Source organism: Lepidothrix coronata, unplaced genomic scaffold (genome assembly GCF_001604755.1).
Source record: "Lepidothrix coronata isolate B3197 unplaced genomic scaffold, Lepidothrix_coronata-1.0 Scaffold214, whole genome shotgun sequence".
NCBI classification, from domain to species: domain Eukaryota; kingdom Metazoa; phylum Chordata; class Aves; order Passeriformes; family Pipridae; genus Lepidothrix; species Lepidothrix coronata.
Window position 1 is genome coordinate 486,917 of NW_016690394.1, and position 24,904 is coordinate 511,820.

Sequence of the window (24,904 nt, forward strand, 5' to 3'; positions counted from 1 at the left end):
ACCCCCCAGGGGGTCCCTAAAACCCTCCATAGGGTCCCTAAACCCCCCAGGGGGTCCCTAAAACCCTCCATAGGGTCCCTAAACCCCCCAGGGGGTCCCAGCATCCTCCCATGGGGTACCTAAAAGTTCCTTTGGGGTCTCTAAAACCGCCCACGGGGTCACAGAAGTCCCCCCCGGGTCTCCAAACCCCCCTCGGGGTCCCACCACCCTCCCAGGGGGTCCCCGCCCCCCTCACGGGGTCTGTGCCCTCCCAACGGGCTCCGTCCCCCTCCCCAACATTTAAAAGGGGGTGATCGCAGCCCCCCTCTCCCTCCCCGCGCTCTGTGCCCCCCGAGCCCCCCCAGTTTGTGTCCCCACCCCCCCAATTTCCCGGCGCGGTCCCTTTAAGACGCGGCCCCTCCGCTCACCACCGCTTCCGCGTGACGTCACACACGGGGCGTGGTTAGGGCGAGACCGCGCCCCCCCGTCACCGCGCATGCGCCGGGATGGGCCGGGGCGGCACGTGGAGAGACCCCGACCCTGCTTCGGGATCCCCGGTTCCCAACACTGCCAGGTCTGGGGATCCCCATCCCCAAATTCCAGCCCCGACAGGCTTTGGGGTCCCCAATTTTCCCAGGCTTTGGAGTCCTCCTCCCTAATTACTGACCCTGGAATGCTGTGGGGTCTAAAATCCCCCACACTGGCAGGGTTTGGGATCTGCAGTTTCCAGCCCCAGCAGGTTTTAGAGTCCCCATCCCCAATTCCCAGCCCTGGCAGGCTTTGAGGGCCCAAGTTCCCAGTTCTCCCAGGAATTGTGGTCCCCATCCCCAATTCCCACCTCTAACAGGGCTGAGGGGGCCCCCAGTTCCCAACTCTGGCAGGCTTTGGGGCTCCCATCCTGTTTCCATCCCCAACAAGACTTGGGGGCCCCAATTCCCACCTCCAGCAGGCTTTGGGGTCCCCAGTTTCCAACCCCAGTGGGCTTTGGGGTCCCCATTCCCAATTTCCATCCCTGACAAACTTTGGGATCCCTGGTTCCCAGCACTCCCCCCTTTTCCTGAACCCCCAACCCTGTTGCCTCGCTTCCCCCCATTGCTCCTGGGACACATATTCCCCTTTTTTCACCCCAAAAGACCCCACATTCTCCCTTTTTCACCCCCAAACTTTTGGGAATGGCAGCAGGGAATTCCCCTCCGCATCATTCCCTCCCCGAAATCACCGACCATCCATTTCTTTTCCTTTTTTTTTTATTTGTTAAACCGCTAAAAATTCCTCGGGATTGGGGGGGAGGGACCCCCACGAACCCCCCAAAATGTACAGAAGGTTTTAAATATCACCGGAATCGCTTCCCGTTCCTGCAGTCGGGAATGACGGCGGGGGGACACCTGAGTCGCGGGGGGGGCACCTCGCTCACAGCACCAGCGGCTCCCGGGGGATCCAGGGATCAAAGTTTGGGAGGAATTCCTCGTTAAGGGCACAGAACATGCGTTTCCATGGCGGGGGTGGAGCAGGGATGGCCCCAGCTTGGTGGGATTTTTCGGATGTAAACGTTGGGAAAACACCCCTCCAGGGGTGCCCCGCGTAGGGAGAAGGAATCAACGCTCCATCCATCCCTTTCTTTTTTTTGGATGGATGACCAAAAACATGCAAAGAGGGGTGGGAATCGCTGCCGAAGCCCCGACCGCCTTCCTAGAGGGAATATTTTACAGCTCACCCTTGGTGCTCCTGAGGTTTCTGGTTTTTCTGGGACGGGGACAATTTTGCTTTTCCCTTGGGACAAATCATTTTGGGATGGATGGGAGAGGTTGGGTTGGACCAGGGGTTTATTTACAGAGGTGGCAACAGGGTGAAGCAAATCCCTCCCCATCCCCACACGGCTGGGATGGGATTTAAGGCTCCGACCGGCAAAAAGCTCAGTGGGAATGGAGGGAAACAAAAATCCCGGGAAGGAGGGACCACGTCATGGCGCTGCCGGTGTGGGGAGGGCTCCCTGTTTTCGGGGTCCTGGAGGTTGTTGACCAAAACCTGGCAGAATCCACCTGTTTTTCCCACCCCCCGGAGGGGAAAGGGAAGGAGGGGGGTTGTCCCAGAAGGACGCACAGGTTCAATCCCTTGGGATTTGAATGGAATCCTTGTGGAAGGAGGCACGTGCAAAGATGAGGTGAAATTGCTGCAGAGGCTGCTCACGCCCTCAAATTCACCAATATCCATCCTTTTCCCTGGAAAACCCACCCTGTTCCCAGGCTCCAAGGGGCTGGTTTGGCCTTGAACGGGTTTGGGATGTCGAGTGAAATGAATCCTTGAAGTCCAGAGGGGAATTGGCAGCCAAACGTCTCCGTTTTGGGGAGATAAGTGGATTTTTAGGTGATCAGATGGGATCGGGGCCGATCCCGAAGCCTGATCCAGCACGGCAGGGAGAGGAGGGATGGGAACAATCAATATATTTGGCATTCTGACACAAAATCCTGTCCTTTCCTCCTTGTTTTGGCCCTGCCCAAGGACAGGGGCGAGAGCGGCAGGTGAGGCAAAAAAAAAAGGCATCGTGTTTGTGTCGAGCAGGATTTCCCAGCGCTGGGCATTCCCAGGGGGATATTGCTGCTGTTCTCCTGAGGGAGCCAGGCATGGAATTCACCCAGCTCCTTCCTCCTGCCTGCCAGAGTTTGGGTCGTTCCTACAAAACCAGGTTCACTCAAACCCCACGAGGCTCTTGAGGAGCTCTGGAGGGGTTTCGGAGGGACGAAGCCTCCCAAACCCTCGGAAAATCAACCTTGTGGGGGTCCCGGATGGCAGAATTCCATCCACCCCGAATCCCTGGGGTCCTTCCGCCACCGGCTTCACTGGGGTCTGACTGGGCAGCACTGGAGGCTTTGCTTGGACTTTTATTGGTTTCCTGCTCCCTAATTCACAGTTTGGTCGCTGTGTGACGGGACGGGGGCCGGGAAGGACCGGGAAGAGCCGCGGGAAGGGGGAGGACGGGGGTGGCGGCGGGCTGGGGCCGCATTATCTCTTTGCTCGCACAAAGTACAAGGCATTTGTTTTGGGGTAGTATTTGACGTTCTGTTTCCTGTCCATGAGGCCGCCGAAGATGATGAGCTCGCCCCTGCCCTGCACCACCGTGTGCAGGCTGGTCTCGGGGGGTCCCACCACGGAGCTGCTGTTGAACACTTTCCACTTGACCCTGCCCCGCTCCTTGGTGTCCTTAATGTCCAGCACGTACATCTGCATGGGCTTGCAGTTCATGCTCTGGTACAGGGGCTTGCCCACATTCAGGGACTGGGGCGGGTGGTGGCCGAGGCGCCGGGCGATGGGCGGCAGGGAGTGCCCGTCCCCCTGGGCCGCGCCCGCCCGCGCCGGCTCCGCGCCGGGGGAGCCCGGGGACGACGCCGGGGGGGGACTGAGCGCTGAGGAGGCCGAGGCGGCTTTGGAGGCCAAGGCCTTGACGGCCTCCAGGCTGCGGCGGAGCGCGCCGGGGGACACGGGCAGGGAGCCGGGGGACAGGGGCAGGGAGCCGGGCGCGGGCGGGGGGCTGTGCAGGCCGTTGGTGTGCTCGGGGGGGATCCGCGCGCCCGCCGTCCTGCCCTCGGCGCCGTCCAGGGGCTTGTGCTCCCAGCCCGGCTCGGCGGCGCCCAGGCGCAGCTCCCCGTGCTCCGGCAGCGAGCCCCGGCGCGGCCCCGGCCCCACGCGCGGGTCGAGGCCCTCGGCGGCCGAGGGGGTGCCGGGGGACAGCGCCTGCCCCGGGCTGTCCGGGGGGACTCCGGGGGACGCGCCGTCCCCGTTGAGCACGGGGGAGCCGTCCCCCCTGGCCGGGGACAGGCTGCCCTCGCGGGAGCCCGCCGGCGTGTGCCGCTGCGCCCGCGGGCGCAGGGTGCCCCAGCGGCCGTTCACGCAGGGAGCCTCGTCCGTGCTCCTCACCGGGGACTGCGAGCGGTATTCCCGCGACTCCGGCACCAGGGCGGGCGGCGTGGCACTGATGGGCGACGGGCGCGAGTTGAGGCTGGGACTGAGCGGGGCCCTCCCGCTGGGGGCTTGGCTGAACACCACCACACACTGCCCCACCTGCCGAGAGAGGAGACGGGTCACGACACCGCGAGGAGCCCCCGCACCGCAAAACCAGGGGCTGGGGAGCGGGCTGGGCAGGGAGCAGGGGCGGGATTCAGGAGCCCAGGTTCGGATTTTGGAGTCTGGCTTGGGATTTAGGAGCCAGCATTGGGATTTAGGAACCTGGGTTGGGACTCAGGAGCCCAGGCTGAGATTCAGGAGCCCAGTGTGAGATTAAGGAGTTCAGGTTGGGATTTAGGAGCCCGGGATGGGATTTAGGAGCCTGGGTTCAGATTTAGGAGCCTGGGCTGGGATTTAGGAGCCTGGGTTCAGATTTAGGAGCCTGGGTTCAGATTTAGGAGCCCAGGTTGGGATTTAGGAGCCTGGGTTCAGATTTAGGAGCCGGGGTTCAGATTTAGGAGCCCACTTTGCTGCTGAGATCACATCCCCAGGATGATGGTGGGTGGGATCGGTGCTTTGTTCCCGTGGCCAGGGAATGTGCCCCAAGGGCAGCAGGATGAGGGCTGTGTGGGGGCAGGGACCCCGCCGTGCCCGTACCCTGCAGGCAGGATGGCACCACAGCTCCGGTGCTCCGTGGTCCTCGTTCTCCACCTTGAGCGGCTGCCACGTCCAGGGGTTGGCCTGCATGTGCAGCAGCCACGCGTCCTTGAAGAGCTGCGAGGGAAGGGGGCACGGTTAGGAGCCTGGGGCGAGACTCAGGAGCCCAGGCTGGGATTTAGGAGCCCCCTTTGCTGCTGAGATCATCCATCCCATCAGGATGGATGGGAGGATTTGTTCCTGTGGACAGGGAATGGTGACCCAAATCAGGAGCTGACTGCCTGGGAGTGACCACACCTCACCACGGATAAATCCCTTCATTTCCATCTCCTATCCCAGTCCAAAGTCAGGGCTCATCCTTCCAAGGCTCAGTGAGCTGCTCAGAGAGCGCCTCGGGGTTTTTTCCTTAATTAAAGCAGCTCTAGCAACACCTAAACAGCTTCTCTGGAAAATCTCCCGCGTGGGCGCCCGGATTTGAGGGATAAGATGCCCCCTGGGCCCCCCCTGCCCCCAAATGCATCCCCCAGGGCTCCCGGTGCCGTGTCCCTGCTCCCCCAGGTACTCACGGCGTTGGGGCCCCCGCAGCCCCCCAGGATGAGGATGGTTTCGTTGTCCAGGACGATCTGCAGGGCAAAGAGCAGGGTCAGGGCTCCTGCCAGGCCTCCCAGGGCACACAGAGCAGGTTCTCAGCTGCACAGGCGCTGCTGGATCCTGCCTGCCCCGGGCTGGGCTCTGGAGCGGGGATGGAGAGCCGGTTCTGCCGGGCCTGGGGCAGAGCAGGACAGAGGGTTCATCCCACGGCCTCGGCCCAAACCAGCTCCTCTCACCCGGGAGAGAAATCTCCCTTCCCAAAGCGGAGCCGAGGCACAGGGGCCTCAACACCCCTCTCCAAAGGAGTGGGAAGGTGGGAGGATTGTTTGGGAGGCAGGTGCTGGCAGCAGCGTCTGTGAGTGCTGCTGGTGGGCGAGATATTCCCTCGGGCTCTTTTCCCAATGGATGAGGCACGTTGGAGCACAGCCCGTCTCTGCTGGGTGCCCCGGTGGGATGAGCCACACTGGGAATCACTGGGAAGGCAGGGATGGAGACACCTGCACCAAGCTAGGTGACACCCACGAGCTCCTGCCCCGGGCAGCAATCAAACAGGCGCTGCCAGCCCGTGCTCGGAGCGGGAACAGTCCAGAGCCACTGGATCCCGGGATCGGGAGAGCGGAGCAGCCACAAGGGCCCCGAGCCAAACCACCCTGTGCTAACTCTGCCCTGATCTGGGCCGCCCCAGGGCACGAGCCTGGGGTGAGAGCAGCAATTTGTGTCCTACAAATGTGCAGCAGAGCTCTGAGTCACGCCCAGAGATCAGGAACAGGGAGGGAAAGGGAGGGCCCGGCGGGCAGGGGATCCTCGGATAACTCGGGAATGAGCCGGGCAGAGCTGCCTGGCAGCAGGAAGGGAAGCTGAGCCCGGTCTCTCTCACCTGGGACTGGCCCCCCCGTGGGTGAGGGCTGGGCCCTGAGATGCTGGGCTTGGACCAGGCCCACTGCTCCAGATCCAGCACCCACACGTCGTTGCTCCTGCAGGGACGAGACAAAGGGATGAGGCACAGCCGGGGCCTGGGAGCTCTGCCCAGGGCACAGGCTCAGGGCACACGGGGTTTTTGGCAGGCTGGAGCCTCAGGATTTGCCACAGGAGGTGTGCTAAGGCAGCAGTGAAATCCTGGGGAGAATTCCTTCTGAAACACCAGGAGCTATCCCGGGACATCCCAACACCCGCCCGGCTCATCCCAACTCACATCTGCCGAGATCCAAGAGATCCCCCAAAAACAATCATCTTGTCCTCGATGACACAGGAGGAATGTCCTGCCATGGGAGGGGGGCCGTGGGTGGTCATGATGCAATTCCACCTGGGAAAGAGGCAGGAAGACATTCACCATTGGGAGGGAAAGGAAAACACTGGATAAACAGCAAACAAGAAATCCCAGGGGCTGGCAAAGAACATGTTCCAGAGGAAAACCACCGGGAAAACCTCCGAGTGTCCAAATAATAACGAAACTAATTAGAAATCCAATGTGCTAAACATTTTCAAGGCATGAGCCAGTCCCGTGGCCAAGGTGGGAATATCTCCCCTTCCAATTAAGTTTGCCCCGAATTCTTTCCAGGGAGTTTAATTACAGAGTTGTAACGACCAAAGTGCCCTGGATAATTGATACTTGGGAGGATGGAAAGTTCTCAGTGGGAGAGGAGCAGGAATGATCCCTTTGATACAGCCTCTGCTGCTTTCTCACACACAGGATCGGTGGCAAAGCCGGGTCTAAAATCAGCTAAATGGTGCTGAAAGGGAACAGGAAAATTCCTGCCAGCTCCATGGGCACTGGATGCTCCATCCAGGAGCTGTAGGGGCAGGGATTTATAAAATGATGGAGAAACCTGCTTTCTCCCAGCTCCCTGAGGGAGCTGAGTTTTGGATCATGACTAAAAACAAGACCTCCAGCAGTTAAAGCTTATCTCAGAACCACCTCCCTGCTCACAGCCAGTGTGATTAAACACTGAAACATCCAGGTGGGAAACCTGGATGGGGATGCTCAGGGAGCCTGGAATATTTTAGGTACAAATCAAGAGCCCTGTGGCAGCAATCAGCACCCAAGAGGTGCCTGAGAGTGTCCTGTCCTTGGCTCTACTGCTGGGTTGTGGCTTTGCTTTTGCTTCAGAAAGAGCTTTAGAGACACCCCTGGGACACCAGCACCATGCCCAGCTTCCCAGGAGTTCCCCCAGCTGCATTCCAGGCACATTGCTCTGGGATCAAAGCCTGCCCTTACCAGTTTTTGGAGGGTGAGTAGGTGTGGATCTCATCGAAGAACCTCTCGGGCTGGTGCAGGGGGTAAGGGCTGGGCCGTGTCCACCCCCCAAAAAGCACCAGCAGGTCCTTGTAGACCACCAGGGTGGCCCCAGCCTTGGGGGAGGGGTAGGAACCTGGCAGGGATGGAGAAGGGCAGGGTTAGGAAAGCCATGTCTGAACAGCAGCCCCCGACTCCCCGGCGTTTCCTCCCGGAGCGTCGCAACACGGAGACTCCACCTCGCAGAAAAATGAAAATAAAGGGGGGAAAAAAGAGGCAAAATTAGAGCTGGGAGCCTGGGAAGAAAACTCCTGCCAATTTGTGTCAGCATAATTAGTAGGAGACTGAAAGCACATCTCAAAACATCTGTCACTCACTGGCAGGAAATTGCTGGTTTTCCACTGTATCCCTTCAAATTATTGCTTTAGCACTGAATAAAAGCAATAATTACCTCAAATACCTACTGACTGCTCTCCCCGAGGAAGGAGGGGGAAGGAATAGCAATTCCAAGGCATCGTGGCAGATATCTGGGAGCTCATGAGGGCAGCACACACTGAACCCCGTTTCTGCAGGATTAATCCCTGAACTTTGGGTGAAAATGGAGGCACTGCCTTGGACAAGGGATGGAGTGACAGGACAAGGGAATGGCTTCCCACTGCCAGAGGGCAGGGTTGGATGGGAGATTGGGAAGGAATCCTCCCCTGGGAGGGTGGGGAGGCCCTGGCACAGAGTGCCCAGAGAAGCTGTGGCTGCCCCATCCCTGGAAGTGTCCAAGGCCAGGTTGGACGGGGCTTGGAGCAACCTGAGCTGGTGGAAGGTGTCCCTGCCCATGGCAGGGGGTGGCACTGGATGGGCTTTAAGGTCCCTTCCAACCCAAAGCATCCTGGGATTCTGTGATTCCAGTGGAAGGTGTCCCTGCCCACAGTAGGTGGTTGGAATGAGATGATCTTTAAGGTCCCCCCAACCCAAACCATCCGGGATTTTATGATCCCAAACCTCTCGGAGCAGGAGCAGCTTCAGTGCCAAGAGCCCCTTGGCAAGGGCAGCTACGGAAGGATCAGATCCCTTTGAATTTAAGTCAGGAAATCAGCCCCAATCCACTGCAAAAACCCAACCCCTGTCTGTCCCAGGAGCCAGAGGTGCTGTGTCACTCCCTGCATGTGCAGGAGCTGTTGAATTGCTTCCCAGGAAAAGGCAAAGCCTCTCCAGCCTGGGTGGACTCAGAGCATCCTCCTTCCCACATTGGTCATCAGCACCAGGCACATTCCTCCACCTCCACAGTCACTCTTTCCAAATATTCCTGAACACATCATCCCAAATCCATGGCAGGGTGCCCAGCTCTGGGAACGGGGCGGCTCCAGGGCACGTGGCCACGGTGCCACCGTCCCCTCTCCCGAAAAGGCCGACGGACCCTCTGTCCCCTGCCATGTCCCCATGAGACTCAGGGGCACATTTTTAGCAGGGAATGACACAGAACAGACTATTTTTAAAAGAAACCAGAGCAGCTATTTTGGGATGTTACAGCAGAGAGAAGAATTCCATGGGTTCCAGGTGGGGGGTGGGAAGAGCCTGGCAAAAAGCAACCCCTGGCCTGACACAGCGAGATGGCCACGGTGTCCCTGAACCCTTCCCGAGGGATAAAGCACTCTGCTGCTCTCAGGGACATGGATATAAGGAAAAACGGGAATAAAGCTGTGCAGGAGACAATTCCTGTGCTGGGTCACAAAGAGAGTGTGGCCAGAGCTGTGCCAAGGTCCCTGTGAGGACAAGAGTGCCACAGAGGGTCACACTTGCTTACTCTTTGTTCCCAAATTTCAGTTTTCCTGGCTTGCTGTGTGTGCAATTCACCCACACCAGCGGGTTTCCAGCCTGAATATTTCCCTGGAAGTGCACAGTCATTCTCCCAAGCTTGGCATCACTAATGGAATGGCCAGAAACGTTTCCACCCGCTGTGGGGAAACCGGGCAATTCCCTTGGGGATGCCATGAGGAGCTGGGCTTAAAATGGGTGATTTTGAAACAAAAAGGGGCAGCTGGAGTAATCCCAGGATGGAGAAACACTGGCACATCACTCAGAAAGGTCTGGGATGGTGCAGTGACCTGAGAGTCACCCCGGCTGAGCAGGGACCGGCTCCTGGTGAGTCAGGCCCTGCACACAGCCCAGGGCAGGGCCGGCCCCGGTTTTTCAGGAAGCTTTGCCTGTTCTGGACCATTGTCCGAATGTAAATGAGCCGAGTTTCGGTTCTGCAGTGCAGGAAAAGGCAGATTTTTACAAGTCAAAGAAGCATTGGCCTCTCAAAGCCTCTTCCAGCTGAACAACCTGGATACCCAGGGGATACCTCTGGATGCTCCCTGCAAATGAGGTGCACCAGGAGCATCTCCGGGGATCTGGCGCTGAAGCAAAACACGTGGAAAATTGCAGAATTCACAGTGTTTATCCCTAAAGCAGGGGAGAGCTGCTGCCAAGGTCCTTGGGAAGGGCAGGACTCCCGAGGGAGCCGGAGCGAGGCCGGAAGGCGCCGGAAGCTTTGTGAGCTCAGGCCTCAGGTATGTGGAGAACAGGGCACGGGGACATCAAAGGGGCCCCACCGGGACATCAAAGGGGCCCCAACAGGACCTGCTCAAAGTCCAGGCCCTTGGGAGGATGTGGGAGTGGCCTTTCCAAGGCTCCCAGGAACACCTGACACGGGAGGGCTCCTCCCACTCCGGGACCGGGATGGGGATGGCCCAGGGAGCAGAACCTCGCTGGTTCATTGTCCCGGTTCCCACTGCTCCAAAAGGGCTGTTTCCAATTCCACACCCCCAGCACAGCACCCAGCCCAACATCCAGGTTATCCTTCCCTGGGGACAGAGATCCCAGCAGGCAGAGGGTGCAGCACATGAACTCCCTCCCTCTCCCCACAGCTCCTGGTGCTCTTTCAGCCACTTAAGAGCTGCTCCAATCAACTTCTCCCCCAGCTGATGGATTTTCCTGGCTCACAAAGCCAAGGAAACCCAACCAACCAGGGACCTCCGGCTCCCACGGATGTTTGGAAGAGCCATGCCAGGCTCTGGTGGCTGCCCACACGAGCTTGGGGTGTTTTATCCGGGCAGGATCTGCCCTTCTCAGCAGTTCCCAAAGCCCATTGATCCGGCCCTGTAATCCTGCCGGAGCAGCACGCGCCGGGATTAACGGACACAAAGGGAGAGCCCGGCTGGGAGGGCACATGGAGCACAGATTTCCAGACCAGCCTTTCACCTCTGGTGGGTGCAGCCCTGGGAGACTCCACAAACGAGCACCAAGGGGAGCTTGAAATACAAGGGGCAATGAAATGGGTGATGGGACTATCCAGGGGGAAGGATTGGCTCAGATCCGTGGGGTTTGGGGGAATATTGCGCTGGAGCAGCGCCAAGGGGGGAAGGGTAAAACATGGGAAGAGTTGTGTCAGGGGGACAAATAGTGGGGAGTTTTATTTCTGGAGAGAGGTGAGACAAGAGCCACAACTAGGGGCTGGTTTTGCTCGATTTGATGGCTTTTTCCAGCCACCTCAGCTCCAGCAAGAGACAACTCCAGGGGCTGATCACCACCATCCGACTGGATTTCCATGAAATACCCGGATAAACAAAGTCATGTTTCCAATTCCAAAGCCAAGGAATTAAAGGGAGCTGGTCCAGCAGCCCATGAATTTCAAATGCAAAGGGATTTGAGGTCCCAGGTTCCAAAGCCGCCCTCAAGCTGCACCCCAAAGGTCCGAGGGGAGGAATCATGGAATGGTTTGGGTTGGAGGGACCTTCAAGCTCATCCAGTCCCAACCCCTGCACCACAGGTGGAACTTTCCACCATCCTGGGTTGCTCCAAGCCTGGTCCAACCCTGCCTTGGACATGTTTTCCCAAGGCAGGACGGTCCTGTCCTGCCCATGGAGTTGTTCCTCCGTGGGGTTCCATCCTGTTCCCTGGGAGTTTTGTGTCTCTGTGCCAGGGGCTGTTTTCCAGTCTGGCTTTACTAGTCCAGCTTTTAATCTGGCAGAGACTTAAAACCTCAGTTCCAAACCGGACCCCTGACCCCTCCCCTGGCATCATCCATCCTGGCTGAGGGATTGCCTCCACCACCCCAAGGTCCATCCCAAACCTGTGTGACGAATCCCCAAATCCTTCCCTTTCAATTGGAAGCAAAACCAGAGCAGGAAAAAGGAAATCCCTCTGCTTCCCAGGCCAGCCAGGACTTTTCCACAGCCATCTGCAGATTCATCCCAAAGTTCTTCCCCTGCCAGGTTACCCAAAGGGAAGAGGACAAGCAGCAGCCCAGAGGCTGGAACATGGGATGAGCATCCCAGCAGTCCCAGCACTGGGACTGGATTTGAGAGACACCAAAGGAGAACCCCTATGGGAAGAGCAGACATCTCCATGGAATGTTGCACACCTAAGTCAAACCCCAACACTTAGGACTCACTGCTCAGCTGCCTCAGATCCCAGCACCTGACAGTCACCTGTTTTTATTCCCAAAATGTTTAAAACGTTGGGATTCTGAACATTTTCCAGACTGGCTTTGACTGGGCCTGTCTAAACCTTAAAGCCTTTAAAAGCCACCAAAGTATCCCTTTCCCTTTCCAAAACCACAGGAGATTTACTGTTCCCTTCCCCAAAACCCCCAAATTCCATGCTGGGAATCAGGCAGGAATTCAGCCTCATATGAATTTAAAGGAAAACAGAACAAGACCCAATTTGTCTCCTCAAAAATGAGATAAACCCTTTGCAGGCACAAATATCTGATATCTGCTGCCTGGGACACACTGCTCAGGAGGGAAGGGGGGGATATCCAGAGTTTTTTCCCCAGTTTTGGGGGGTGTGTCACCAAACCGTGGCAACCCCCCATGTTTACACACAGCCAGAATTCCCGGTGGCCGATTCCCACCCTGTGGTGACAGGGGAGTGTGGGACAAGCCCGGTCAAAGCGCCGGTGGGGAAGGGAAGGTTTGGTTTCCTGCAATCCCTGCGAGGTGGAGGCAAAACCCCGTGGGGGAGGAGAAGTCAGGATAAGTCACCCTGGAGCTGTTGCAACGGTGGTTGTTTTTTTAAGCCCGGAATTCATTCGTGAGGTGCCGCTGGAAAAGGAGAGGCAGTGCCCTCTGAACCCTGAGCAACAGGATTGACTGAGTCACTCCCGGCTAATGCCGCCAAAAATGTCCTGATTCAGCACACTGAGCAAACACAGAGAGGTGCCAAACGCCCCGGGCTCGGCCCCTTATCTCCCAACAGCCACCGATGGGATCCTGCAATTCCCACACCTCCCACGGCAGGAGAGGCCTCACCGGGATCCATCCTGAGCCTCCAGGAGAGGCTTCCCTGGGATCCATCCTGAGCCTGCAAAGAGGCCTCCCTGGGATCCATCCTGAGCCTGCAGGAGAGGCCTCACTGGGATCCATCCTGAGCCTGCAGAGAGGCCTCCCTGGGATCCATCCTGAGCCTGTAGAGAGGCCTCCCTGGGATCCATCCTGAGCCTGCAGGAGAGGCTTCCCTGGGATCCATCCTGAGCCTGCAGAGAGGCCTCCCTGGGATCCATCCTGAGCCTGCAGAGAGGCTTCCCTGGGATCCATCCTGAGCCTGCAGAGAGGCCTCCCTGGGATCCATCCTGAGCCTGCAGAGAGGCCTCCCTGGGATCCAGCCGGAGCCCTTCTCCCAGCAGCATCACCCTGAGGTGCTGCTGCTCCTGAGGGCAAGGGGACTCTTCCCAATCCTTTGGGATTTGGCCCCGTGGTCCTGGGAGCTGCTGTTGCAAAAGCTGCTCTTCCCTGTCTGGGTGGGTGGAATCCACTTTTCCCTGATCCACCTTTTCCTGATCTACCTTTCCCTGATCCACCTTTCCCCGTTTCCATGCCTGGTGTTTTCTCCCCCTCCGAGTGACACCCTGCAGACTTCCAAGGGATTTGAGTGACACTCTGACACCTCCCCAAACCAGCTCTGGAGCAATTAAAAAGCTCTGGGATTCCAGGGAAAGGGCTGAGCAGCTCCTGTCACTCGTCTTCCCCCCGGGAGGCAAAGGGAGGGATGGGAATTGCTGGATCGGGCTGTGCTGAGGGATAATTGCAGGGAAGGGCTGGAGGTCTGTGGGCTGGGGGCAGCTCTGCTGAGCTCCGCACTTTCCGCCCCAGCCACGCTCCCAGAGAACCCCCAAATCACTGGTGTTCCAGGAAATGGCTGCTGTGGAATTTGGTGAGGTTGGAGCCACCACAGGGCTGAGAAACCTCAAGTATCCTTTAAAGGGCAGCCTGTGGGCACGGTCAGAGAGCCCTGGAATGGTCTGGGTTGGAAAGGATCCTAAAGATCATCTCGTCCCAAGGGCACCTCCCACTGTCCCAGGCTGCTCCCAGCCCCGTCCAACCCGGCCTGGAACACTTCCAGAGGTGGGGAATCCACGACCCCTCTGGGCACAGTCAGAGGGGGCTCCTTGAGGAAGTGCAAAAAGCTCAGCATTGGGAAGAGCAGAGAGAGCTCCTCCCAAAATCTGCTGCAGGGACAACACTGGAGTGTTATTCACTGGAGTTACCTACTGGAATGCCAACATCTTCCCGCTGGAATTCCCAGTCCAGCACAGGAAGGGATACTTCATCCAGTTCTCTACAATTCCTTTACCCTCCCTTGCTGTGTCCCCCTTCCCCCTCATTTCCAAGCCGAGGTTCCCACACTTCCATCACCCCAGAAGGGCACATTGCTCCCTCATTCCCGTAATTCCAAACTCCCTGAATATTTCACATCAGGAACAAGCATCCCCCTTTTGGGCTGCAGACAAGGGTGAGCCAGTGCTCCCCCATTCTGCATGCCTGCCCCATTCCAGGAGATTTCTACAGCAGATGCTTTGGGAGAAGACCAAAATCAGGCTCCGGAGCGCGAGGATTTAACGAGGCTTTGGGAGCACATCGGGCTGCTCTGGGTTTAAAGTGCACAGGGAACGCTGCCTGGTCAATCCCGAGTATTACACACGTAATCCTGGCGGACAAGAATCCTCCAGGCACAGGCACAACAGCGGGAAAACGTGGAAGGAGCTGCTGCCGATAGATGTCAGCACAGCCTTCCCGAAATCCCGAGCAGGACCTTCCCCAAGGCTCCTCGAAGCTGCCTCCCGGCTGACAAGGCTGATCCAGCCGTGGGACGACAGTGTTTTATCCCACTGCCGCCCCCGGGAGGTGGATGTACCTTCCCGGGAGGGAATAACTGGATGTAAAATCACCCTGGAGCTCGTGGGCAGGGAAAGCCCCAGCCCTGCTCCCTCCCACGCCTCCGGGAGGGCGGGAGCAGCCCCGGGAAGGAGTGGGAGCAGCCCCGGGAAGGAGGGATCAGGCTCTGGGATCAGGCTCGTGGCTCCCTCTGTGCTCACAACACATTCATGACAGGAGGCAGCACCAGAGCCAACAGCCCGGGAGCGGCTCCACCGTTTGAAGCCTTTTTTCCCCGAAAAGGAAATCCAAAGGGAGGTTTGTCATGGATGCTTTGGCTGCTCCCGCAGTGTGGAAACACCTCAGCTCCAAACTCAGACGGGCAAGGAGTTCAATTCTCTGCAGGGCTGGGAAATCAAGGAAAAAAATCCTTAGAGGAAAAAAAAAGCTCTTGGAAAATCAACCCTAATTCCTGCTTAGGGTTTAAAAGATGGGAGGCCTGGACTTTGGGAGCACTGAAGAGCCAATGGTCCTCCAAGGCTTTCCCGGGGGGAGGAGGTGCTGCTGCTATTGGGGATTTCTGCTCATCATCCCAACAGCACCAGCCCAGCCCTGGGAGTGTCCAAGGCCAGGCTGGACGGGGCTTGGAGCCACCTGGGACAGTGGGAGGTGTCCATGGCAGGGGGTGGCACTGGATGGGCTTCAAGGTCCTTTCCAACCAAAACCGTTCTGGGATTCTGTGACAATGCAACTGGAATAGGGAATTCCCTTATAGGGAATATGGAGATAGATGTATGGATGGATCTGGAGAGAGGCAGGAGACAGGCTGAGAGCTGGGGGTGCTCACCTGGAGAAGAGAAGCTCCAGGGAGACCTTGGAGCCCCTTCCAGTGCCTAAAGTGGCTCCAGGAGAGCTAGAGAGGGACCTGGGACACAGGGAATGGCTTCCCACTGCCAGAGGGCATATTGGGAAGGATTCCTCCCCTGGGAGGGTGGGCAGGCCCTGGCACAGGTTGCCCAGAGAAGCTGTGGCTGCCCCAGCCCTGGGAGTGTCCAAGGCCAGGTTGGACGGGGCTTGGAGCAACCTGGGCTAGTGGGAGGTGGGATTGGATGGGCTTTGAGGTCCCTTCCCACCCAAACCAGTCTGGAATTCCAGGATTCTGACTCTCAGACATTTGAGACCTTCAGAAGGTTCCAACCCCCCTGGGAGTCTCCAGGTTCTGAGCACCACCCAGACCCAACTCCTTATTTGTCCATACAATGATTCCCAACTCCGATTTTCACAGATCAGGATTTTCTTATTTCCAACAGAGCTACAAAGAGTTTTCCCCAATTTTGGTGCAGCAAATCCTTCCAGAGGGCCCAGGGGTCGTGTTTAACATGGGCAGGTCCAGCCCCTCCAATCCCTCCAGGAACTGGACTCAGTGATCCCTGTGGTCCCTCCCAGCTCAGGATATCCTACAGAATCCATATGCCCCTGCTCCAGGCCACCTTTGAGCATCAAAACAGGGACCAGGGAGGCTAAAAATTCTCTGTGTCCATCCCAGAGGCTGATAAAGGCAACAGAGGGAAACATTCCTTCATTAATCTCTGGAGGGATCTGCACCCAGGGAGCTCCTCTCCGGGAATCTTAATCCCAGAAGGGTAAAGCAAGAAGCCCTTTTCCAGGTTGGACTGCTCCATCCATGGTGGCAGTGTGTTAAGGAGGACTGCTCCACACTGGAAACTTCTGGAGAAAGGAATACTGTGCAGGTGAATTTCAAATCTGGAATAAACCCCTCATCATCCAGGAGAGGAGAATCACCAGAATGTCCCTTATCAAGATTCCTGCTCTATTCAAGGTGCAGGTTTGCTGGTTTTTGCCATGGAAAGATCCAGCATCCTCTGGATTAAAACAAACTCATGGATGAACTGACACATGGGATCTCCATTCCTGCACCAACATCCAGGTGCTCAGCTCTTCCCTCGCCTTAAAGGGAACCATGAGTCCCCAGACCTGTCCCGAGGGAAGAGGGAAACCAGGTCATCCCTAAAACACCCACTTCCCTTGGAGCTGCTTCCCTCCCAGCCTCCTCTGCTTCTGCCTCGGAATTCCCTTTCCACAAACTCCCCCCACACCAGGCTGAGCTGCCTGGGGCAGGCCAGGAGGGCATCCCGAGGGAACATCCTTCCCTGTGGGAGCAGCACGTGGGACAGAGGAGCCCCCCTGACCTGCTGCCAGAGCTCCGGGAGGCAATTCCCCAGGGCAGGGGCTGCTCAGCCACCAGGCTCTGTCTGGAGATAAAGATCTGCTGAACTTCCAACTCCTGCAGCACATGGAGAGCGGGAATAGGAGAGGGAAACTGCCCGGGGGGGTTGTCCTGCAGGGACAGAACCACCTTTGGCAGCCCCGGCTCAGCCAACATGGGCTGGGTCTGACACGAGCTGGGTCTGATGCCACGGCCCCGAGTCCTGGGAACATTCCCAATTCCTGGGTTCATTCCCAGTTCCTGGGCACATTCCCACCTCCTGGGCACATTCACAACCCCTGGGCACATTCCCAATTCCTGGGCTCATTCCCAGTTCCTGGGCACACTCTCACCTCCTGGGCACATTCACAACCCCTGGGCACATTCCCAATTCCTGGGCTCATTCCCAGTTCCTGGGCACATTCCCACCTCCTGGGCACATTCTCACCCCCTGGGCACGTTCCCAATTCCTGGGCACATTCCCACCCCCTGGGCTCATTCCCACCTCTGTGTGCAGGCAGATTGGCTTCTTCAAAGCCATTCCTGCCTCCAGCCCCACATTCCTGTGGGAAGCAGTGGCATCCCGGTGTCCCTGGACACCTTGTTGAAGTTGAACTGGCTCTGTCCCCCCATCCCAACCCAGAACAGAGGAATGAAGTTATGGATTGACTTTATGACCTCTGCAGATATTGGGAGCAATTGGGAATGCTGCAGGAATACCTCAGAGCCAGCTGGGATGAAGGGCAGGACGCAGCCAGTTGGGAACAGGGGGAGGGAGGGATGGTGGTTTCCAATGTGGGATTCAGGAATAGGAGGCATGGGAATGTTTTCCCCCTGGTCGTGGTAAATCCACACTCATTTCCCACCACACTGACCAGCTGAAGAGTTGAGGCTTCAGAAGCAAAGCCTTTCCAACTACCAGCCTCTCCAAACCTTTTTCTGTAGGGAGCAGATTCCCAGGCAGAAAATCCTCCAGGAGCCACACAGAAACCCCCAGAAAGAGGAGGGGAACCTTTGGGCTTTTCCTGCCGGGGTCAGCAAAGGCATTTGCAGGATAAATCCTTACAATGCTCCATTTTCAGGGGGGTTTTGTCCCTGTGTGTCCCTGGATTCATTCCTGCAAGGGCCAGGCAGGGTCTCCATCCAAGGAAGGATCCATAACACCGGTGCCGGTGGAACGACGGCTCCAGGTGCCAAAAAGCTTTTCCAGTTTAAACAGGGCCAAAAAGGGCACGAGCTGGAGGAGGACAGAGCCTGGCAACTCCCAGGGAGGGGAGAGAGATGTGTGCTGGAAACCTAAACCTGGGCATTAATCCCCTGGAATCCAGCCCTTGGCAGCGCTTTCCAAATGAAGCGTCACAGCTTACGGAAAATAAAATGCCTTCCACTGGATTTGGTTGGATTTTTCATCCCCTGCCCTTGAAATGTTTCATCTGAACATCACAAATTCCATCTGAGAACATTTTGGGAAGCACCCAAGTGAGGAGAGGGACAAAAGGACATCGTGGCTCCTCCCAGAAACAGAAGGAGGGGCTGGGATCCATCCCGGCTCCCCCCGGAGCTGCCAGACCAGCTCTGGGCTCCTGCTTCCAAGGGCAGGGATAAGGAGGAAACTGGGGGTGGGATAAGGAAGAAATTGGGGGTGGGATAAGGAAGAAATGAAAGATGGAATAAGGAGGAAGTGAGGGGTGGGAGAAGGAAGAAATTGGGGGTGAGATAAGGAAGAAATTAGAAATTGGGGGTGCAATAAGGAAGAAACTGGGGGTGGGAGAATGAGGAAATTGGGGGTGGAATAAGGAAGAAATTGGGGTGGGATAAGGAAGAAACTGGGGGTGGGATAAGGAAGAAATGAATGATGAAATAAGGAAGAAATTGGGGTGGGATAAGGAAGAAGTGAGGGGTGGGATAAGGAAGCTCCGACTCCTCAGGATTAAGGCTGAATTTCCAAAGGGGTCAAGGCTTCCGAGCTCAAAGAGCATTTTGATGGTGGTGGGAAAGTCAGGGATTTTTGATGATAACGTGCAAGTTTTACCTCGGTGGAGGCACAGACAGGCCTTAGTGCTATTGAACTCCAAGGGCAACGAGGGAAAACCAAACCAGATCAGGAAAAGAGCTGGAAAAGCTTCCCTCTCTTCCAGGCTCCTTCAACACCACAGCAGCAGAAGGACAGAAGGATTTCCAGGCACTCCATTAACCTGCTCCACTTGGAAGGCTCAGACACCCACAGCCAGACACAGTTAGAGGTGTTACTCTGTGCCAGGAATCAGCCTTTCATTCCTTTGGATCCCTGGGAGGCCGGAGCGGCGCCAGGGCTCCGTGTGCTCAAGGTGATCCCGAGTTTTTAGTCCAATTTAGGTTTGCCTTCAATGGAATGGGGTCAGCAGCACACAGGGACACCAAGGGAGTCCTGCAGCCCTTCCTTCAAGGGCTCCAAGTGGAAAGGAATCAGGTTAAATATTGCAGGTTTATTTTCCAAACCTGCCTCTCCTCGTCTCCTTCCTTGTGTACATGGGAATTTTTGGGAAGAAACCTCTCACAGGTGGTGTCTTGGGACTGGCAGCAAACTCCAACTGGGAGATGCTGCTCTGGAGAGGCCAGGGCGGGATTTTGGGGTGTTTTTAACTGCTCGTGATGGTGCTGTGAGGGGAGTGACTGCAATGGGGGCAGAGCTGCAGTCTGGGGTCAGGGCAGAGAGTTTTAGTTCAGAGCCTCAGTTATTGCTCTTCAGGGAAAAGAATCATGGAACCATTTGGGTTGGAAAAGCCCTCCCAGCCCATGGATCCCCCCTGTGCCCGATGACCACCTTGTCCCCAGCCCAGAGCACCCAATGCCACGGCCAGGCCTTCCTTGGACACCTCCAGGGGTGGGGACTCCAAACCTCCCTGGGCAGCCCCTTCCAGTGCCTGACCACCCTTTCCAGGGAGAAATTCCTCCTGATGTCCAACCTGACCCTGCCCTGGCACAGCTGGAGGCCGTTCCCTCTCCTCCTGTGCCTTGTTCCCTGGGAGCAGAGCCCGACCCCCCCCGGCTCCCCCCTCCTGTCAGGGAGTTGCAGAGCCAGAAGGTCCCCCCTGAGCCTCCTTTGCTCCAGGCTGAGCCCCCCCAGCTCCCTCAGCTGCTCCTGCTGCTCCAGCCCCTTCCCAGCTCCGTTCCCTTCCCTGCACACGCTCCAGCCCCTCCAGGTCCTTCCTGAGCTGAACTGGACATAGCTGATGCAAAGAAGAGGCAAAACACACCCAAGGACTGACCCTCAGCCACAGAGGGTTTAAATCCACACAGGAGGAGTTTCCCAACACTCCCACAGCTGTTTTACTGCAGAACCCCTGAGCCCTGGACCAGCCCCGGCCCCATGTGTGGTCTGTGCCCCGAGTGACGGTGCCACGCTGGCTCGTGGCCGTGGAGAGCTGGGCACCAGTGGGACCCCAGATGCACCATCACCTCCCTCCCTGGGGAGCCCAGTCCTTCACCTCCTGCCTCCAGCCCCACAGAGCTCCTGCTGAGGAGGCAGCACCCCCGGGAGTTCACCCGGAGCGGGGCCAACCCCACGGAACTGCACCAAGGCTGGAACACCGGCTTTGAAAACTCCCCACGGCTTTCCAGAGGGATGATGAAAACAAGGCTGGTTTCTCTTGCTGGGGGCAAGGATTTCGTGCAGCTTTGCCCCTCTGCCTCAGGACTGACAGGGAGGTTCCTCCTCCAGCCTCTCACCACCCAGGGACCACATCTGACAGCACCTCCCACCCGGCACAGCCACCCCGGGCAGGGCACCAGGGGCTCTCCCCAGTCTCCCCTTCCTCCCTTGGGCTGCTGGGTTTGTTGACACAACACCATCAAAGGCACCTTCCCCTCAGCTCACAAAGGGAAACTTGATCCTCGAACTCTCACCCCAAGCAGGGAGAGGAGCTGGGGAGGAGCTGAGCCTGAGCCCAGAGGAACCAGCAGGGAGGGTGCTGGTACACTCACTGCAGCAGGAGAAGGTGCTGGCACACTCACTGCAGCAGGAGAAGGTGCTGGCACACTCACTGCCAGCAGGAGAAGGTGCTGGAACACTCACTGCAGCAGGAGAAGGTGCTGGCACACTCACTGCTGGCTGTTCCGGCCACCCAGGAGGTTTGAAGCACAAACCTTCAGGCTGAAGGTCTCTGCTTTCAAGCCTTCCAGAAGCTGTCACGGCACAGAGCTGGAAGGGGAATCCCCAGGGGTGTTGGACAGACCTGTGTGGAAACAGGACAAACTTTCCCTGCCACCAGGGGATCCAGGGCTGGATCCCGGCTCAGCCAAACCCAGGGATCAGCACCCTCCTGGCAAAGGCCTCCCCACAGACCCTGCAGCTCCCGTGGCACTGAGGCACAGAATCCCAGGATGGGTTGGCTTGGAAGGGACCTTAAAGCCCATCCAGTGCCACCCCCTGGCATGGGCAGGGACACCTTCCACTAGCCCAGGTTGCTCCAAGCCCCATCAAAGCTGTCCTTGGACACTTCCAGGGATAGGGCAGCCACAGCTTCTCTGGGCAACCTGTGCCAGGGCCTCCCCACCCTCCCTTCCCAATCTCCCATCTAATCCTGTCCTATGGCAGTGGGAAGCCATTCCCTTGTCCTGTCACTCCATCCCTTGTCCCAAGTCCTCCTCCAGCTCCTTGGAGCCTGTTCAGGTATTGAAAGTCCTGGGAGTCTCTGTTTCAAATCGATTTTGGTTTCTTTCCTGGCTGTTTCAGCTCATTTTTGGGGAGCACCAGAGACTATCACCACTGAAACCTTGTGGGGACTAACCCTTGCCTCCAGCTGGATCAACAGATTCCAGCATAAACCACCCCCAGCCCTCCATCAGGATCTCCTGGGCAGGGAGGGGCTCCAATTCCAACAACTGCCCAGGTTAATTATGCAAATGAAGGCAAAAAGCACCCCTAGCACATGGAGAAAGGCACCTCCTCCCAGGGACCACCTACCCTGGGATAACTCTGCAGCTTCCCACACAAAATGCTCCGGCAGGACTCGGCTGTGGGAGTGGAAGGGGTGGGAAGCAGCTCCAGAGGGGCCTGGAGAGCTCGAGGGAGAAGAGCTGGGAGGCACCTTCCTAAAGCAGGGATCCTGCTGCCTGACCCCCTCCTTCCCAGAGCATCCAGCCCCACAAAAGCTCTCCATAACAGCCAGGCAGTGACTCCCTGGAGCTGCTCCAGCCTTCTCAGTCACGAGTCAGGGCTGTTGGTTCAGATCCAAGCAAAAAAATTACTTTGAAACCTCAAAAATTAGGGGTTTTTGATGTAATAATCTCCCTCCTCCGTCTCTGAGACTAAAGAAACCCAGGCCAATTATGTCTTTGAAGGCTAAATATTTACTGCCAGCTGAAGCAGAGCAGCTCAGGCTGGAGATGAATTATCCAGCTCTGATGTCATGGAATGCCCGGGAGCCAGAAAACCCCAACGAAAACAGGGAGGAACAAACAACAACAACAACAAAAAGGGTGTTTTCTCCTGGAAAAGCCTCTCAGAGAGGGGAAGGGGTGAAACTGTTCCAGCTCAGCTGAGACACCACACTCCTATTCCAAAGCACTCATTAGATAAGATACTTAATGAGGGAACACGTGGAGTGTGACGGAACCTCTCCAAGGGAAAACTGGCCCTGGGAAAGAGCTGGAGCCTCGCTCTGGAGTAAAATCCTAGAGAGTCCACAGGGCAGGTGTGGGAACTCCTCCTCCACCTCCACCAGCAATTAAGGACCCACATAATGAGTGTTCATCAATCACTGTCAGCTCTTGTTTTACAATCAAACCCCTCCCGCCTCATTTCCATCCCAATCCCGGATTTCAAAGCTCTCCCTTTTGCCCCCTCCAGTCACTATTCTTTCCCAGGCAGCCAGTGCCAACCCTCTGGTTAAGGGCATCCAAACCCAAGCAGGATCAAGATCCAACCCCAGGCACACGGTGGGGTGACTCATCCCTCTGGAAGCCCGGGAGCAGGAGCGTTCCTGGGGCCCGGAGTTTCAGTTGCGATCCCATCTCGCTCATGACAACACGCAGAAATATTTCCTCGGGGGATCTTCCCGTGGGACTTAACTCTGACACGTATTCCCACAGGAGCTGTTCCTTCAGGAGCGTGCTTTGCCAGGGAGGCAGTGGGAACGTGACTCTGGGAAGCCCCGAGTGCCCGAGTCGTGCCCCGCATTCAGCCCGCGGAAGGACCCGCCGGGCTGCAGGAACAGAAGGGCTGGCTCGGAGCAGAGGTCTGCAGCTCCCAGCATCCTGTTTATGCTGCTCCTCTCCACCCCTGGGCAGCGGGAGAACGCTCCAGCCCGGGATGGAGGGTCGGCAGGACCCAGTTTCCACACCCGTGGGAAGGCTGAGCTTTGTTTTCTCCCTCCTTAGCTCTCCCCCGTGGGGATCACACAGGGCTGTGCAGGGCAAAAATCAGAGCAAAATCCTGTTCTGGGGGGAAAAACAAAGATCATTTTCTTTCCCCCCTGGGTTTGGATGGGAGAAAAGCAGCCAGGCTGCCCCAACTCCATAAAACCTGGGGCATCCCTGACCAGAAGAACCTTCCCAGAGGGTTATCCCCTCATGCAGAGCTGCTCCTGGCAGTGCAGTGTGGGTTGATCCAAGCACCAAGGGATGTGTGAACAGTTCAGTGGGACAGCAGGAGGTCCCAAGGAACACCACGACACAGGAACATCTGGATTTTGCAGTGTCAGAGGAGCAAACAGAGCCGAGGAAGCCCCAAGGAGCCTGTGGAGAAGGGCCAGGCTGAGCTGGTGCTGAGCTCCTTCCTCCTCCCTGCTCTTGGTTAAACACCAAGCCTTTGCCAAAACCCCTGGTTTAACCCTTCCTTCCCCCCTGCCCCAAGAGCTTCCCCAGTGCTTTGCTTTTTTCCCCATTATTTCAGTTGAATTCAGAAGCACCAGGAACATGAGTGTGCCCTGGGGGACACTCGGAGCACAAAGACCAGGGGTGGAGATGGTGTGGGGGGTTTCCCTGCCTGCTGAGGGCACAGGGACTGCAGGGATGGACCTGCTTTCCTACAGCCCCCCTCGCTCAGCTCGTCTCCTCCACCCCTCAAACGGCTCCTACTGGAGGGAGGAAGGAAAACCTCAGCTTTGGGACAACAACTCTCATCATGGAATCACAGGATGGGACCTTAAGGCTGGATAAGGTCCACTAGCCCAGGCTGCTCCAACCTGGCCTTGGACACTTCCAGAGATGGGGCAGCCACAGCTTCTTTGGGCAACCTGTGCCAGGGCCTCCCCAACCTCCCAGGGAAGGATTTATTCCCAGTAACCCATCTGAATTTCCCCTCTTCTAGTTTAAAACCATTCCCCCTTGTCCTGTCCCTCCATCCCTTGTCCAAAGTCCCTCTCCAGCTCTCTTGGAGCCCCTTTAGGCACTGGAAGGGGCTCTGAGGCATCCCTGGAACCTTCTCTCTCCAGGCTCAACAATCCCAACTCTCTTGACCTTTTCCAGGCTGAACAATCCCAAGTCTCAGTCTTCTCCCTCAGCCTTCTCCAGGCTGAACAATCCCAGTTTTCTCAGCCTTATCAGCCTGGGCTCTCACAGCTGAACAAGTGTCCCTCATCCTGGGACAGGAACCAGCACCTGCTCCAGAGAAAACCAACCCAACACAGTGCTGCAAACACACGGATATGCACAGAACCCCATGTTTTGCCAGGATATAACCAAACCTCAGTCAGACAGTGACAAAACCCCACAAAAACACTAAACCCGAGCAGCCAGGCGAGGGGCTGAGGTCCTGGCACGTCTCACCTGATGCCAGGGGCCGGATCCACTCCTTGCTGTTGAGGTCGAGTCTCCAGAGGTCGTTGAAGGCGGCGTTGCAGCTGCTCTGGGTGCAGCCCCCGAACACGTACATGGACTGGTTGGGGTCGTAGTAACACGCACCTGGAATGGCAAAGGGGGCTGTGAGCACAGCTGGAGCAGCAAACAGGGCTGTGAGCACAGCTGGAACAGCAAACACAGCCATCAGCACAGCTGGAATGGCAAAGGGGGCTGTGAGCACAGCTGGAACAGCAAACAGGGCTGTGAGCACAGCTGGAATGGCAAAGGGGGCTGTGAGCACAGCTGGAACAGCAAACACAGCCATCAGCACAGCTGGAACAGCAAAAAGGGCTGTGAGCACAGCTGGAACAGCAAACACAGCCATCA

At 57.3% G+C, this 24,904-nt stretch overlaps 1 protein-coding gene across 1 annotated transcript in view; it reads right to left on the reverse strand.

The window, feature by feature from the left end:
• Positions 1–1,224: 1,224 nt before the first annotated feature.
• Positions 1,225–24,904, reverse strand: part of FBXO42 (F-box protein 42) — a 46,611-nt gene continuing 22,931 nt past the window's right edge. Inside the window, exons 4-10 of the mRNA XM_017833424.1 lie at positions 24,506–24,640; positions 7,382–7,535; positions 6,359–6,469; positions 6,044–6,140; positions 5,142–5,198; positions 4,576–4,692; positions 1,225–4,035 (exon numbers count right to left, since the gene is read on the reverse strand). Of these exons, the coding sequence (XP_017688913.1) occupies positions 2,980–4,035; positions 4,576–4,692; positions 5,142–5,198; positions 6,044–6,140; positions 6,359–6,469; positions 7,382–7,535; positions 24,506–24,640 (1,727 nt within the window). The 3' untranslated portion in view covers positions 1,225–2,979. The remainder of the gene's footprint in view (positions 4,036–4,575; positions 4,693–5,141; positions 5,199–6,043; positions 6,141–6,358; positions 6,470–7,381; positions 7,536–24,505; positions 24,641–24,904) is intronic.